Consider the following 17,934-nt stretch of genomic DNA (forward strand, 5'->3'; position numbering starts at 1 on the left):
TACACAAGCCAATGTGTTGAACTAAAAGTTCTGTTTTGAAGCATGTTGCTGCCAGTAGCTCATGAGAATTTCAAAGTTACTGTACGATCTTAGATATGTGTGGAATTAGTTTCTCTGAACATCAAGATTTTGCTATTTTAGGGTGCACATATGTCATGTCTGTTTTTCGAGAGTATAATCTTTCATATTTAGGACTGAGTTACTATCTTGTTTGTGAAGTTTTTGGGGGTTAATATTTTATGTTTCTTTTATATCCTTTCAGGAGTACGATGATGGCTATGGAACTGCTTATGATGAGCAAAGCTATGATTCGTATGATAACAGCTACAGTACTCAAGCACAAAGGTAAGTTTCAAGTTCTGTAGATGAAATACTGTGCAGTTGGAAAGTTAATTTTTCCTTAGACTTTTTCAGATTCATTTTAGGCAACAAAAATATTATAAAAAGCTTATTAGAAATAACCTGCTGTGTTTTGTCTCTAGTATCACGAGTATGAAAGTCAATTACTGAGCGGTTGAAAAGAAACAGAAGTGATTACAGAAGTGATTTATTTTCTTTGATTTTTGCATAAAGAAGTTACTTGAAAATTCCATGAATTACGTAGAAAAATAATGTGTCCAGATTTCCAGTAGTGGGACAAAAAAAAAAAAAAAGCTGTGAAGTACCAGCTACTTGCATTAGGTAGCAATTTGAATTAATAGCAAACACCATGTTGCACAAAGTTTTGCTGATGATCCACAGTATGAGCTGTTTCTAGTGGATACATTTGAAAAGGAGAGGGAATTCTTGTGCATGTTTTACTGAGGTGTAATTTGATTGCTTGGAATAATGAGAGCTTTAAACCAGGCCCACTGGAAGCAAGACAGAAGGGAAGGGAGATGCTGCTGGATGTGCGTCAATGAAAGAATCAGAGAAATAGCATTTAGTTTCAACAGTGTTTACTCTATTTTTTTCAGTGTAGTCTGAAAGACTACAAAACAATTCAAAGCAAAATTGAAATCAAAGCTGTTTGTAACTGACATCTGCTTTACTTTAGTGTTGACACACCCAACTTAAATTTTGTTATATTTATAAATACTTCCCTGTGCCCATCAACTTCATGTGAAAAATCTTAGTGGAAAGAGCCAATGTCATTATTGTTGAGAACTAACACAAGGGAAATATTACCTTTGTATATATGGTACTTGATTCCTATAGTGTTATAAGCTGCTAAAAATGGATTTAAAAAAAAAAGGCATGATTCCAGCAGTGTAGAACCTCCAAAATACAATGCTCTGTAAGCATTTAGAGACCAGCTGCTGGTAATAGATTTTTTTTTTTTTTTTTTTTCTTCCCAAAAAGAAAATTACCAGAATAGTCCTCAACTTTTATGTTGGTAATTCTGTACTATTTTACTGCTTCTAGTGTTGGGTAACAGGGTTTATTGCACATAGCAATCAGATTTCATTACCAAGTCATTTGACTGAGCCAAAACTGAAAACATTGCTAGGCTTTGCTTCTTTTTCACACTAAGGATTTCACTAGGATTTCTTTTCCTTTGAACTAAAATTAGCAAATTTTTTCCTTAGAGATGAAATTGCTCATATAAAGACCTAACAATGATATGTGTATGTGTGGACATTATATATTCTTCTGATATGCTTAAACTTGTTATGGAAGGAGATGCTTCACAAATTGATTACTGTGTGATTTCCACTTAATTTCAAAATACTATTTTTCCCATAATTTTGTTAAGTATGCTAAAAGAAAACAAAAAATGGTTCATTTGTACATTTCTCTTGGGGTGTGGATGCTCATTCTCTGCATGTTTTCTGGTTTGGCAGAAAAGAATATTAAGTTTGTCTTGGCAGGCAATAAGTAGTAACTATCAACAGCCATCTGAGCTACCTAGACTAATAGCATTTAATTTGAATATCAGTAGTAGTCCATATTGCAAAATGTTTTTTAACCACAAAGAGAAGTTTTATCATATTTAGTTGCATTGCAATGTTCTTTCTGTGAAGAAAATTATGGAAAATAGAATTGTTGTCATAGTTTAAACTTTTTTTTATATTTTACCTCACTTGTGGTGCATGGATAGAAAAGATGTTTATGCTTAGAGAGCATTCACATGTTTAAAACGCATTTAATAACAAACGTATTCTTATTTCCATTTGTATGTTCAAAGCAGTGATCTTTTTAAAAAGTAATAGTATTTTAGTGTATCTTCTGGTACTGATTTCTCAAGAATATTCTGATAGTAAAGATATTCTAAATTAACAAGGAAATTTGGGAGATGACTAATAAACTGAAAAGATGAGTTTTGTTTATTAAATCATTTGCAGTAGTTCTTCAGTGCATGAATTCTGTTCCTGCACCTCATTAGAATTTGTTAATATTTACAGATGTATTTTCTTGTGTGATAAAGTTGAGTTGGTTTGGATACTTATTTTGTTTTTAAAGATTTTCCTTATTTCTATGATTCCTTTGTTAAAAATGGAAATTTGCACTAGTATTGAAATAGTTCCAAATTGTTTTTTGCATCTTTAAGATGTATGCATCAGGAGCATAAGTTCTTCAAATTCAGCCATTCAGTACAGTTCAGCAATACTCTCCAGTATTCTTTGTAATTTTGATATGTTTAGTGTAATTTCCAAAAATGGCCAAATTTGAGATGGACTATGATGGTGTAGTATACGAAGAAGAACATACTGTATATTTATAAGTGCAGTGTGGTAGCTCAGAATTTGTATTTGTTTGCACAGTTCTTCATTCCTATTAATCGTTTGAGGCTACCACATCATGTTTGTTTAAATTTCTGTGCTGCTTTATTTAACATTGTCAAGTACGAGAAAGTATCTAAGTCGTACACAGTGTGAAGCTTTAGTTAAAGCCTGTCACAGCATTAATAAGGAGAGAAACATCAGAGTTCTTTCTAAGTTCTGATCCATCTTAATGCCCTGTAATCCTGTAGAGGTTGCTTTCATTTAAAACATTTCCTTATCCACAGTTGTTTGTTCATGCGACAAAGCCCCAGATTGTAGTGCTCGGGGGTGTTTTTTTTTTTAATCAGAATTATTTGCTATGGTTAAAGAAACTTTAAAAAGATATCCCTTGGAGCTGCACTGAGTTTGACTGGTTATCTTAACTGATTTTCAGAAGAGATGTAACTAAATTACATCTAATTTTTTGCAGAGGATCCTTAGACAAAATTTATATTAGGGCAAACTAGTAAGGTGGTTAAACATTGTTCAGTGTTTTCATAAGAAGCTAAACAACCTAAAATGAATTTAACACAAATTTCTCAACTTCTGAAAATCAAACAATTGAAGCAGCCAATAATTTTACTTACAGAGCAATGAAAACTGGTCAGAAGCTCTGATCATTTAAGGGAGATGCATAATGCATAGCTAAAGAAAGCAGCAAAAGTAGAGCTGAAGATAGTTGGTCATGCAGCGCAGATATCCTATTATGCAGTCAGTAATTCCTTCAGGAAATCTGTCGTATAAAAACATATAGTAATTAATATTGAAGAGCTATGTCAAAAACTTGGGGATCTTACAGGAATGTGTGAGTTGTAAGTGATACTACTGTGGCATCTCCTTGTGGGGCTCTTGGTTCAGATACTTGTGTGTGTCAGATGCATGTAGATTTGATAGCACCCCTTACTGAGTGTGTGCATGCTCACACAACACAGCTGACTTAGAGTCATAGAATAGCTCAGGAAAAGACCTTAAAGATCAAGTCCAACCACAACCTGACCATACTACCCTAATTCTAACAACCCTCCGCTAAATCATGTCCCTGAGCAATACATCCAAATGTTTTTTAAACACATCCAGGGATGGTGACTCAAACACCTCCCTGAAGAGCCCATTCCAGTGCTTAACAACCCCTTCTGTAAGAAAGTTTTTCCTGATATCCAACCTAAACTTACCCTGGTGCAGCTTGAGGCCATTTCCTCTCATGCTGTCACCAGTGCGAAGAGACCAACTCAGAGAGACTTCCCAAATCCATCTAGAACTCCAATCTTTGACTCAGATTTATTGCAGAAAATAGTGGGCATTTTTGTGGTTCTGATATTAGTGCTAGAACAATTTTAGTACAAAAACGTAGAGAAGAATGTTGTGGAAGAAATCAGAGAATTTAATGGGGTCTTACTTTTTAGCTGGTAGATCAATCTTGAGATTTTTTTATGTGAAGAAAAAAATCTGTTAATTTTAAATCTCTGAGATGTGTTGCAAATTGAGCGAATGTGTTTTTGTCCCTTAGTGGCTCCATACATGATCTGCACAAGTGTTTGCGAAGACGATAATAGGGCAAAGAGAAACGGGTGCTAATAAATCAATTGGCACTGTCAGTTCACTGTTAAATGTTCTCTAGAATACATAAGATTTATCGCTGAGGAATTGTAGAATAATGGTAGTGTATGGAAACAAAGTCCACTAGGGAGATGTACTACATCATTCGGATTTAGCGTTGCCATCTGCTTAATAGCATTGAGATGACTACAGAGGTACTTATGATCAACCATTCATAGCAGTGACAGATGCTGCAGAGAGTTAACATGCCAGAGAATGAGGTTTGTTACTAAAATTCAGATTATGTGATAAGGTTGCTGAGAAAGGGGGTGGGTTTGTTACCTCTCCAGCAGCATTAAAGGTTTACTGTTTGCTTTTAAGTTTGCTATCAAGAGAATGGATAATGCTGCTACTGTAGCACAAAAAAAAATTTAGAGAACCCCATCTGTCTGCTTGTGCCACTCAGAAGTTTCTGGTAACTCTTCAGGCTTTTCTGCTAGCATTTAAAACTTTTCGTCAGGGAAAAAAAAAATAATGATAATGACTATTTTCATTATTTTTTTACCTACAATGGAGATGAGCAGTCTCTACTATAAAAGAAATGGTTCATATAATCTGTGCCTGTTCAGGGCCAAAAACAGTAAGTCATTCCTGTAGTCATGTAGTCATTCGGTGTTTAATTTGCAGCTGTTATTATTTTAAAGTTGCTTTAGATCTTCAGTCTGAGTGATCTTGACTCCGTTGCAGGAGAATTTAATCTAAACACTGATTAAAAACAGGGAAAGGTTAGCACTTAAAATAATTGCTGGCTTTGTCTAGTTTCTTATGCTGTTCTCTGCTTTCCACATTTCCTTCTTAATCCTCCAGATTTCTCTCAGCAACAACCATTGTGCTGTTGCCTCAAGCAGTGTTTCTCAGTCACTTTTCTTGCATATTGAACAATTACTTCTCTTTAAATTACACCAAAATGCAATGCATTCAAATAACTGCAGTTTGTCTGCAAACTTTAGTGCCATCTTGTCAAGCTAATCTGAACTTTCTGAGTGGATTTACAAATTCTCTTCAGTCCACCTTTCAATGCATCTAGTTCAGTGTGCTTATTCCTTAATGTGTTGAAGGAACAGTGCATGATGCAACTTCAGATCTAAAAGCCTGAGAAAAGAAATGTACATGTGGCAATTGCTAAGAGTGTTAAAAACTCAGTGTTATGGATGCCATGCAGTGAAGCCTTATTCTTCACCATTCATCAAGTGACTGATTCAAGGCAATTTTTTTTTGCAGAAGACTGTACAAGGACTCTGGTTGGAAAGGTTTAAGGAAGTTTGTGGTTAGTAGCTTGAGGTAGTTAATGAAGAAAATATTACTGGATGTCGCATCAAGATCAGGAAACAAAGGTATAAGGTCAGATAATGGTGTTGCTCAACTGATGCCGAATTAATATAGGTAAACTGATTGGCTAAAGTTCTCCAGATTTCTCCATCCCTCTTATAGTGCCACTGAAGTGGCACCTTAGTTTCAGCAAACTGATTCTGAGGTTGTATTTCTTGCCCAGGCCCAGAAATGTGGTCCTGCACATTTTCAATGAAGAACTCAAATTTTCAGTTATATTCTTAAACTGTGCTTAGTACTTATACAAAAGCAGGCAGCGTTACTGTTTGCGAATGGAGGGATTTTGCAAAGAGTTGAGTAGATGGATTTGAAGCTAGCTTATTTAGGTGTTGGCATTTCCATGTTAATTGCTATCATTTTGTTTGTGATGCTTGATGTTTTAAATTTACATTAAGTTAGTTTGTCAGCAGTCAAGCATTTCCAGGGTCCATAAATATGCATTATATGCAAAACAGTGTCTGTTAGAGTAGCTTTTCAAGATGTGATTCTCCGGATTTTAATGCTAGTAGCAGTTAGTATTTCATGCTCTGGCTTATAAATCAAATCAATTCAGAGCACTGTTGGGATAGTGAGAATGGCCACTATTTTGCAATTTCTTAATTGTTGCTTATGAGCACCTGGTATGTAGAAGTTTGTTATAGGCTACAGTTCTGCACAAATAAAACTTCAAAAGTATTATCATAAACAAGGTAATATATCTTTTAACTGAAAATCTCTGCCATGTGGTTTCCTGTTTAATTTTTAGGGTCATTTTTTGGTAGAAATTTCTTTCTACACTTTGTCGTATCTGGTTCCTCAGGTACTTCTTTAGATATATAATTTTCTGTCATCTGTGAAGGTGTGAGAAGATAAAATATTAGTGTCTCAATGGCACAGTCACTTTTAATTGTGATTCTAGCACATGTGTTTCAATTAAAAAAATTATAAAGTTACAAAAATCACTGATCTGAACCCTCAGTACACAGGAATATAGCTAAGCCAATTCAGCGTAATGATGGAAGAAAACTTCAGATGGGTAAAAAATCATAACACAAGTGTTTCACATTGTATGTTCCAAAAAAAGGGGAAAGTTTTTCAAAATCTTTATGTAGGCATTAATGAATGTCACTAGTTCACTACTTAAGAAATACAATTAATTAGAAATTGTAATAACAATACTTAATAAAGAACATTTTTAGATACCAAAACTAATTTAATTTGTCCTGGTTTTTATGTTTAAGTTTACTGTGACTGTTCCTCAGACTTTTGAAAACATACAAAGTGCATGTAATAATAAATGATCCACAGACCTTGGAAAAATCTTCGAATGGTGTTAAAACTGTACAGCAAAGTAGTGTAAAATTGTGAGTAATTGAGAAATCTAAAAACAGAATTTGATGACAGACTTATTTTTTTTCATTTTATATGACTGATTTAATTAAACTTAGGTGTCTGTACAGAATCTTAAAAACAATATGGTTGAATTGGCACAGTATAATTAAAGAGGGTATTTGGTGGGACTTAGAAATCTTTCCTTGACTGATTATACAGGTGGAACTGTGTGAGAAAAGTTAGGTAAAATTGGATCTGTGTAAGAAATACTTGATAAGGAGAAAGAATAATTAACAGTGAATATTTTTTGAACATAAAAGGCTATGAAGATGTTAATGGTTACTTCTGGAATTAGTCACAAATTAAAAATACATTAATTTTAGTGCTTAAATTTAATTAGAGTATGTTTTTAAAAAGAAGGTAGCTTAATCTTCAGTAATGAAGACTATAAGACCTTATATTGAGTAGCGTAAAATGAATTTTGGAATACACAGTTGTGACTTAAGCTTCTACTTAAGAAGATGACTTAAGCTTCAATAATGAAGACTACGTTTAGTGAGATTAAATGAATTTATACCTAGTTGCTAAGCCTCAGTATGCAGCAGCAGGGATCCCAGAAGTATGATCTTTGGAAACAAAAGCTGGATGATTGGACTTCCAGGGTTTACAAATTATTCACTTAGATATGACTTGAAAGTTGTCATATGTAGTAACCAGTTTCATTGAAAGATAAGGAAGGAACAAAGACTACATCACCCGTTTACAGCAAGAAAAAGGATGGCATCATAATTTCACACTTGCAAGAGATTCAAAAATATACATAAATAAGATTAATTTCCCTGATGTTAGGTGGAGAAGGAGCTTCACTGAAAGCTCATGCTTTCCTGGAAGCCAGTGAATAGTAGGCATATGACAGAGACATGAGAAACAGGTCTTTATCAGTTCAGGATGAATTTTTATGTTACAGAATGTAAGCATATGAGCATTAATTGAAAACTGTAGCTTTATCTATTAGAGGTTACCCTGAAGTATTGCTTTTCTTGGAAGAAAAATTCTACTTGTTTCCACTGGTGGGAGAATATCTATTTAATTGGGCAAATTAGACAGTTGCAGAAAAACGTTAAACTTGTACTTTTTTTTTCCTCTTCTTTCTTGAGTTTTGCTTTAGAAAAAATAACTGGCAGATGGAAGTTGTACCATTATGGCATGAGATGCCATGAAAAACGATCAGTTTAGTACCCATCAGAATTCAAATTTTATTGTGATATAATCACATCAAATGAGAGCAATGTGTAATGCAGTTGGAACACTCAACACAGACTCACAGAAGACCAACAAACAAGCCTTTGCTGTTAAGTGGATTCATCTTTTTAATGCAAGATGCATTACTGGACTCTACTGCAAAGTCTAACTGATGCCATTCAGATCTTCGTTATTCCCACTGCTCCCACTGTACTGAGAGTTCTTATCTATTTGGAAATGTGAGGAAGAAAACACGTACTTCAGTGTTAATGTTCACGTTGGTTCAAATTTCTATTCTCGTTTAGCTCTTGAAACACTTTGGTACACGCCTGGATTGTTCAGGGTTTCCAGTTTCGTGTCCTTTGATAGCAGTCTTGTTCTCTCACCCTCAGACTGCTTTGCAAGCCAGAGAAATGTGGGGTTAGTTAGGGTTTGATTCTAATTCTCAGGATAAACCAAAATGCCAGTAGCTCAACTTGTTGGTTTCTCTGCTGGTGCTTTTTGGTTTGATGTTTTTTTTGTCTTTCCCACGGAATCCATGGAATGGATTGTTACTGTAGTCTGGTTTCACTGTAACACTATAGGTTCCTACTATTGCCATTCCTGAGAAGTCATCATACTTGCTTTGTGCACTGTAGTCACTCCTGCTGCTTGTCCTTTGTGTTTTCCTTTCTGAGATATGACACATGATGAGAGTGGAGTCCAGGGGTAAGTGACTTGAATGAGTTTACGGATATCAGTAACCAGACATTCCATGTGGTAAAACTGTTTGCTTTAAGGAAATACATAGACCTAGTTTTGTGCCTGGTAGGTAGCTTCAAAATGCAGATGTTTATGAAGTAATTTCACTGTTCTTCCACACAAATAAAAAATATTACAATTGCTGCCGTAAAAGTAATTTCTAAACAGTGATAGCTAAGAGAATCCTTGAGAGGGCACTGTGGTCATCTTTTTGGATTATAGGAAATAGATTTGCTATTTGTATTATGAGATTAAAATGGGATGTAGTTTAAGAGTGATTGCATAATTTTCTCGTATTTTATAAAGCTTGCACGAATAGGTCTCAGCTGCTTTCTGTATTAGACATAAGCTGAGATGCAGGCTGAGAATATGAGCCAAAGAAACTTCTGCCAAGAAGTGTTACAGCTGTGCAGTAAATAAAAAATATATCTATAAGATCCGAGAAGGGACTCGAATCTTCTCTTGATGTCCTGGTTTCATGCTACCCTTCTATAAGCTGGATTACAGAATCTGTTTTAATGATCCACAAAAGCATTAAGAACATATACTCAACTTAATGTTCAAGACAGTTGTGGAGTTGAGAAGCTTCACTAAGATGATGGTTGTCTTGGCAGTAATACTTAGGACATGCTTATTCCTGTTTGCTGTTGACAGATGGATTTTGATAGCGGTGGCAGCTGTGCATGAAGATCTGAGGGGAGGGAGAGAAAGAGGCTTGTCCTTGTGGAAAAGTTCTGTTCAGATATGATCCTACAAGTCAGGGTCTATCATGTAGGACCTGTAGCTAAAACAATCCTTACTTGTTCTTTTTACATCGCTGTTGTGTGTGATTCTGTAGGACAAAGGTGACATTTATGAAGCTACTCTTAAAACAAAATACCTTCCCTGTTTGGAAGTTTTCTTCGGTTGCTTTCTGAAAATGCTCTGCCTTCCATCAGTTCCAAAATTAATTCTGATATCCATGTATAAAACAGATTTTTCTTTTTTTTAAGAAAGAAAAAAAAAAAAAAAAAAAAAGCTGGCTTTCCTCACTGAGAAGAGGGAAAAATTGAAGTAAAAAGTATTGCATTTCACTGGGCAAGTTCTCCTTCCTATTATTATTTCTATTTTTATATAGATTATTAATTTTGAAGGATCAGACAATTAACATAGATAAGTCATGATATCCTTTTAGTGCAAGTAGAAGATTTTCCCTTTCAGATGTTTGTTTGTTTTGCAGTTTACATAATGTAAAATGAGTCACTTTTTGTTTAATAGATATTTAAGTCTATGAAATGAAGCCCTGCAGAAGTCATTCTGACAGGATTGACAGATACGGGAATAGGGCTCAGCTGCTATAGGCCTCTAAACTTGACAGTTTTAAAATAAATAATCATGTACTGTGTGGAGGGATAGTGCATGTCAATTTCAGGTTGGTTGTCAGAATAAAGACTGTTCTATCACTGGCTGCTGCAGGGAAAGATTATGTTATATGTTAGGCTTCAAACTTTGACCTTATTTCTGTGTTGTATATCACATGGACTGACAAACCACATACAATATTTCTGTTGGGTACAGATATATTGTGTGGGTTTTCATAGTGCACTGTTAGCGCTTTCGTTCAGGAAGTTTTACATTAACAATTAAAAAGCACTCAGCTACAGTTTTCAGATACGTATTTGCACACATCAGGGCTTTACTGTATTTGGCTTAGATTATTTTCTGGAATCCAGAAGTTGCTAGTCAAAAACCAAAGTCTGTGATGATCTTGTTCAGATTAGAAGTGACTGTGACTTAATTTGTATTATGATGTTCTATCTGCTAGTTCATGTTAGGCTATAAATTGCCTTTTCACTCTGGTTTTTATTTTGTTAGCAATCTATCTAATTTTGGAAATGCTTTGTCAGTATTTGCAATTAGTTATTCATGATCATATTTCACACGGATTTCTTTACCCAGCAGTAAAGATTTGGTGACATTGGCTCGTGGAGTATTTATTTTCCAAGAATCATCTTTATGCTCTGTCTGTGGTTAGAAAGAAAAGGGAAGAAAATGAGACATTTTTTTTTTAATATCCTGTAAAGGTGTCTAATAGACTTTTCTTACATAAGGGATGGAATGGGCAATATATAACAGCCTATACGTAGCTACACTTATACAAAATATGAAAGGATGATGGAAGTATCACTTTTAATAGTGCTTGTTCTCTAGGTTCCATTCAATGATCTTACTGTGAATAGAAAATGTCATTATGAAATGGAAAACTGTTTTAGTCCATTGTTGTAGTATTCATACACATTTTTGAATACTAATGACTGCAGAGTCCTGCTTTAAGCTTTGAAATTCTGATTATTATTTCTTTTCTACTTGTTTAAGTGATAGCCTTTGCATTTGTGCACATCTGTCTTGTTTTGAAGATGCTGACCTCTGCAAACACGTAGTAGATGTATAACCCTTGCTTATCCTTTATTGTTGTTTTTTTTTTCCTGTGAATTCAGATTCAAATGCAAACCACTAGGAACTGGTAGACAATGATAGCAAAGGAATTAGTTTCAGAACATTACCTGATAATCTTTGGCACTGTAAAAATTTTCAACTTTCCAATCTGTAGGTGTAATGACAAATGTAAAATTCCCATGTAACATTTTGTACTGTGGACTAGGGTCTCAGTGATGGAAAAAATCAACCTAAACAAATGTAAATGTGGTTTGGTTTTCCTTTTCATTAGTGAACAGTGAGGACCTTTTAGCTGCATTGTCACTTGAATATTTAGTTTCTTTAGCTTAGGACACATCTACATTCTAGATTCTCCTTTTTGAAGTCAGAAAGTGTAATGGTAAGCACTGTTTCTTAAAATCTAACTGCTTTATTTCTTGCTTTCCTTCCTGCTTCCCTCCTGTACAGCGGAGCTGATTACTATGACTACGGCCATGGATTGAGTGAAGAAACATATGAATCATATGGTGAGTAGCTTTGAGCTGAGTGACTACAGTAGTAAAGATGTCTGAAAAAATAATATAATCAAAGATGTAGAATTTCCATAAGGCAAACTTCAGTTCTGCAGTGGCTAACAGCTGCTAGGAATTCCTGTACTGTCACAGATCTCCATATGTGGTTATTGAGAAGAACACTGCAGGAGGCTTCTGTGGTCTATTAGCTAGTGTACTCATGTGAATCTGAAATCAAAGAAACAAACTAAAAGAGAATAGTCTAAATTATGCTGCAAATATCATTTTCATGTCTCATTCAGTGAGATTTAAACCACAAAAAGGTCTTGTTGGTCCTTAGTTCAACAGTTGTTTGCTGCTGAAAGTAAATGTTTCTAGTATGGCCTAACTGGTGGTGAACTCTATACCCGCAAAGAATATGCTGAACTTGTCTGATACAGAGCCAAACCAAATGCATTTAAAACTTTTATGGTCTTTTTGCATTATTTCATTGTCATGCGTCAGTCCTGTGAAATCAAGCAGAGAGTCATTAGGTAAAGATTGTGGAAGTACTTTAGGTGGCTAACAGACATGAGGGCAGGGAGTTACTCATCCAGAGACAAAACAATGTGTAATGAAGCAAAAACCATATGCCAGTAGTAAAGATCACATTTTTTGAGGTAGAAGTGTGGTAGTGACAGGTTTAATTAAAGAAATCTGTTACGGATTAGAGGCATAAAGCATGTTAAAAGGCACCTTTGCTTAAGGGATAAATATTAAATCTCTGGCTAGAGATCAGAGAAATTAAAATCTAGATCATTCAAATATCATACATTTGAGGACTGCTTGTACATAGTATGAGAGTTGTGATTCTGAGTCGTGCATGTCACAGGATTTTAGAACTTAAAAGAATTTCATGAATATTTCTTTAATTATATTTTAAAACATTTCCTGTGGAAACAAAAATTACCTCAGCCAAGATCCTTGTCATGATAAACCAGGTCTAAAGAGAGATGTCCCTGCCTATAGCAGGGGGGTTGGAACTAGCTGATCTTAAAGGTCCCTTCCAATCCAAACCATTCTACAATTCTATAAATATACCTAATATGATAGTTTCTACAATGTCACCTGGTTAATCTAGTTCTTTTTGCTTAAGAGAAAAGTCAGTTCATCAAAAGAGGTGCTAATTTGAAATTTCTTTATCCCACATCACTTTCATTTGGTATCGATAGATAGGTAGATATATCTAAGTGAAATCTTTACTTTTTTCATTAAAGTAAACTCTTTGGCAAAGCAAGTATGATATTTCTAAGTATTTCAAGAATGCAAAAGTACAGTAAGTCCCCTCAGACTGTGCTTACTACTAAATCACAGAATAACAGAATTGTAGGGGTTGGAAGGGACCTCGAGAGATCATCGAGACCAACCCCCCTGCCAAAGCAGGTTCCCTACACCAGGTCGCACAGGTAGGCGTCCAGGCGAGACTTGAATATCTCCAGAGAAGGAGACTCCACAACCTCCCTGGGCAGCCTGTTCCAGTGCTCCGTCACCCTCACCGTGAAGAAGTTCTTACGCACATTCGTGCAAAACTTCCTATGCTGCAGCTTATGTCCGTTTCCCCTCGTCCTGTCTCCACGTACCACTGAAAAGAGACTGGCCTCACCATTATGGCTGCTACACCTCAGATATTTATAAGCGTGGATCAGGTCCCCTCTCAGTCGTCTTTTCTCAAGGCTAAACAGACCCAGTTCACTTAGCCTTTCTTCATAGGGGAGATGCTCCAGGCCCTTCATCATCTTTGTGGCCCTCCGCTGGACTCTTTCCAAGAGATCCCTGTCTTTTTTGTACTGGGGAGCCCAGATCTGGACATATAACACTGCTTTTTATATGTAAACTGTTCTTTACAGCAGTGCTAAAAAACTAGAATAGTTTTTAATTTCTTATACCTTTGGCAGCTGTGTGGCCAGCATTCTTTTGCTTAATATGAGCCTTGTTTTCTCTGTAATGAATAAGCCCCAGAGGTTGCTTTTCATGCATATTACTCTGTTACTGGACAGCTAAGGTAAATTTTAATTCTTCCAGCCTTACAGTGAAATTTGAACTTGCATCTTTTACTTACTAGTCCAAATGTTCCACCCACCTCAGTGTGATATGTAGCCTAGGCACTGGAGGTAACCTCCTTTTTTTTTATTTTTTAATAAAATAGCTGGAATTAGACTATTATAAAGAGATCATGAAATTGTACTCTTGAAATACTTGATTTCCTAATTGTGTCAGCTGACGGCAGATATCTGCCATCAGAGGAAGTTGTTTTGTCGTTCAAAGAAATACAGTGGTTCTTTGTTTGTTGACTGTAATGTTTTTGTTCTTTTGACTTGAACATTTTTGATTACTATATCTAGCCATTTAGATTTCACGTTTAGTTTCTGGATAGCACTGGATTCAGTTGTACACCTGCTTAGTGCAGAGCAGTTCTCAGAAGACAGATCTAGAAGGGGTGTGGTTGCTTTCGGGATTTCTTTTTTTCAAGGATTATATGGTGCTCTGAGTTGTGCTTACATTTTAAAGCATACCTAAGCCACGTTTGTTAAACTCTGAATTTGGTCCTGAATTTTCCTCTTGTTATGAATGCCTGACATTGCCTTCTGATTTTCATTTAATAAGATGTGTTGCTATTTTTTCTTAATATCTATGACCATGAAAATGTCAGAGTTATGAAGCATTAACTGTAGCTCACATTTTTGACAGTTATTTTACTGTCAAAAATTCAAACGTGATGTATCATGCTCTTAATTTTATAACCTACCTTCATATTCCTTGCCAGTTAGAGGAAGTGAGTGTTCAATGAAGTCAGTTGTTGTCTTGAGATTTTTAGTAGCCACAAGTGTTTGCAGTGAAGTTGTGGCTTTTCACTATTAGATTGCACATATGAATTAGGCCTAAATTGGTATTGATCAAAATAAATTTATTTCTGAGTTACTTAAATATAACTTATATTCTTCAGTTATTTCATTCTAGTGTAATTATTAGTCTGTTAATGTACCTGGCATTTTTTACCTTTGCACTATGGAGGCTCAGCTGAATGCCAGAACCTTAGATTGTTTCACCTTAAGTCTTGTCACACTGTGTGCTGTTATGGGCTGAAAGACTAAACTAGCTCATTCAGATCTGTTGCATCCACATTTTTTTTGACCAAGTGTTAAGGTTCCATTTGTGTACCTTGGTTTCAGTAAATAGTGTTTCTATTGATTTAAGACAAAATGACAACATTGGAAAAATATTGAAAGAGGTCTAACTGTGTTTTTCCCTCTTGTAGGGCAAGAAGAATGGACCAACTCAAGACACAAGGCGCCTTCGGCAAGGACGACAAAAGGAGTCTACAGAGACCAGCCATATGCCAGATACTGATTGTACTGTCTGATGTTGTGAAATATCCAATCTCCACCAGTCCTGTATACTGTTCAAAGTAATTTTTTCTATGAACAATCCCTTTTTATTAAATCAAAGCGCTTAAAAATCTGAATGGATGGACTGAGCTTAAAATATTTTGTTGAAAGAACAACCTGGACAGAAAGATATGTAAAACAAGGAACTTTGTTATTTCCAAACTGTATTTGAAAAATAGGTGATCAAAAAAATAACCTTTGATTAACTAGTGTTAAACTAGGTTTACTAAATATGTTAGTCCGTTCTTTTAACATAAGCGTAACCTTTTATTTTAAAGGTTTTCAACAACTTAGTTTTTAGTTTTTATTTTCAGCCATTTGCTAGTTTTTTTCTCTTTGCAAACATGCGTAAAAAGGGAAGCAAATTACAAATGCAAATAATGTGGTATTTTGTAACTCAAGTCTTGAAATGTTCTGTAGTGTTAAGCAAAGTTTTACCCTTGCTTGATACTAAATAAACTTTTGAAAGAAAATCAGTGTGTGTGAGATTAATTTTATGCTCTATCTTATAAAACTTCATAAATAGTAGTAAACAGGGAGAAATCCATTTAACAGCCATCAGCATAAAAGGCTTATATTAAACATCGCACAACTTTTTTTTTTAAAAAAAAGGTATAAACCTAAATGTACGTTTATATACTCACCGTAGATATAAATGCTGTTTAAAGTATCCAAATGGTATGGATCTGCTTGAGTGCCACATTAGATCAAAATATTTTTGTAAAAAATGGGTTAAAATAGCTAATGAATTTTCTGAAAACGATGTGACTAGTTTTCACCTTGTTGAGCGTTTTTTCACTAGTGCAACTTTGGAATTTTTATGAGAATTTTGGTACGTTAATGACCACCTCGCTCCGTGCTGGAAGCAATAAACACAAAGCTTTTAAAGACTTTCTGACTTGACTAATTGAGGTCGCTTTCGTCAGAGGCAGAGGATGTGTAACCCTTAAAACGGTCTTCATTTGCAAAGGTAAATAAATCCAATAAGATTTTAATCTCACTAATTTATTTTAGTTTAACCAATAAAAACAGGGAGACTACAACTTAGAAGGTTTCATTTCAGAATGTAGGAAAGGTTTCAAGAACAACTAAATTCTCATTTTAAAACGTTTAATTTGTGTTAGTAATCTAAAATCCTTAGCTTAGATAGTTAAATGTGGACAAACTATTCCCTATTAAACAACTGTAAAACCTCATAACCAGTAGTTTGCAATATATTATTTTTCCATAAATTCTAGTAACTTAAACATTGCAAATGTTATCTGAAGCTTTGTTAATCATTAAGTTTCTATTATAGTTCAATTTATATTGTTTTCTTTATTTTTTATTTGAAAATATTTCAGATTTAGTAAAATGTTTTTTTTCTCTTGTCAGGAAACTCAACTCCTTGGACAGCCAAGACAAAAACAAAAACCTTAATCTTCTGATGCTTTGGTAGGTACCTTCGCTCATCTCTGAAATTATTAAATAAAAAATGGAGCTTCTGATCGGGTCCTTAATTTTTTATACATGAGGCTTTAATTACATAATGGTTAAAGGTACTGAAATAGAATACAATCAAAATCACTGGCCATTTTCATTTTCTCTGGGAAAAGGCATGATTTTAAATTGTCATTAAACTGAACATTAAACTGTACTGGTGCAGACACTGTCCTCTGGCTGTTTGCTTATTGTGTAAATGTATCTGAGACTGGGAAACAAAAGATATATTTACCTTTGATAGCATTTCAGCTAATTAAGAATTTTATCAAAGGAGAAAGTGAATGAAAGTGAATGTAATTTTATGCTGCTGATTTTCAAATGGGAACTTAAAATCCTGATCTGGTCAGCAGGCTTGTCTAAAGTGGTTTTATAAAGCTGAATAAAGCATTTTGTAAAAAGATTTAAAGGTGAGCATTTCTGCACAAGAAGCAAAGTTAATTTTGGCACGAATGGAGAGCAAGTCACTGAGAAACATTAGCTATAGAATAGCTAGCTGTGCTGTTTCTGATAAATCCAGTACATAAAGTAAGAAATAATTGAACTACTCTGCACAGATATTCTCTTTGCTTCCTAGTTGGACGTGTTATTCTTACTGCTAACTCCATGCACTCATTGCCTGTAGTGGACATGATTTAGAGCTCCATACTTAAAATATTTTATACATTGTATTGCATAGTATATTTAGGAGGCAACTGTCACAAGCTAAAGGATTCTTTTTTGTACATACAAATATGCTTTTAGAACAATTTTGAGACTACTGCGAAGATTTAAAGTAGAAGACCTTATAAAGGTTAGGAAAGCTTGGAGAAGATTTCTGCCTGAATAGGTTCGAAAAGCAAAGATTCAATAACAGAGAAAAAGTAGCTGCTAGAAGCAGCAAAGCGGAGCATCTTTTTAAAAAACACACAGTGAAATTGTTTAAATCTCTATTGACACATTCAATACCATATAATCATGAAATCGTTTGAGCTCAAAGGGACCCTTGAAGGTTATCTAGTCCAATTCCCCTGTAGTGAACAGGGATACCTACAGCTAGATAAGATTGCTCGTAGCCCTGTCCAGCCTGACCTTGAGTTTATCCATGGATGGGGCATCCACCACATTTCTGGGCAACCTGTTACAGTGCTTCACTATCCT

At 34.9% G+C, this 17,934-nt stretch overlaps 1 protein-coding gene across 3 annotated transcripts in view; it reads left to right on the forward strand.

Moving 5' to 3' along the window:
- The window catches only part of KHDRBS3 (KH RNA binding domain containing, signal transduction associated 3), a 78,076-nt gene extending 62,288 nt beyond the window's left edge, over window positions 1-15,788 (forward strand). For all 3 annotated transcript variants that reach the window (XM_031552981.2, XM_085221729.1, XM_085221730.1), the window contains 3 exons: window positions 263-345; window positions 11,847-11,905; window positions 15,186-15,788. In XM_031552981.2, coding sequence (XP_031408841.2) covers window positions 263-345; window positions 11,847-11,905; window positions 15,186-15,277 — 234 coding nt within the window. In that variant the 3' untranslated portion in view covers window positions 15,278-15,788. The remainder of the gene's footprint in view (window positions 1-262; window positions 346-11,846; window positions 11,906-15,185) is intronic.
- The last annotated feature ends 2,146 nt before the right edge of the window (window positions 15,789-17,934 follow it).

Source organism: Meleagris gallopavo, chromosome 3, assembly GCF_905368555.1.
Source record: "Meleagris gallopavo chromosome 3, MGAL_WU_HG_1.1, whole genome shotgun sequence".
In the NCBI taxonomy this organism is placed as follows: domain Eukaryota; kingdom Metazoa; phylum Chordata; class Aves; order Galliformes; family Phasianidae; genus Meleagris; species Meleagris gallopavo.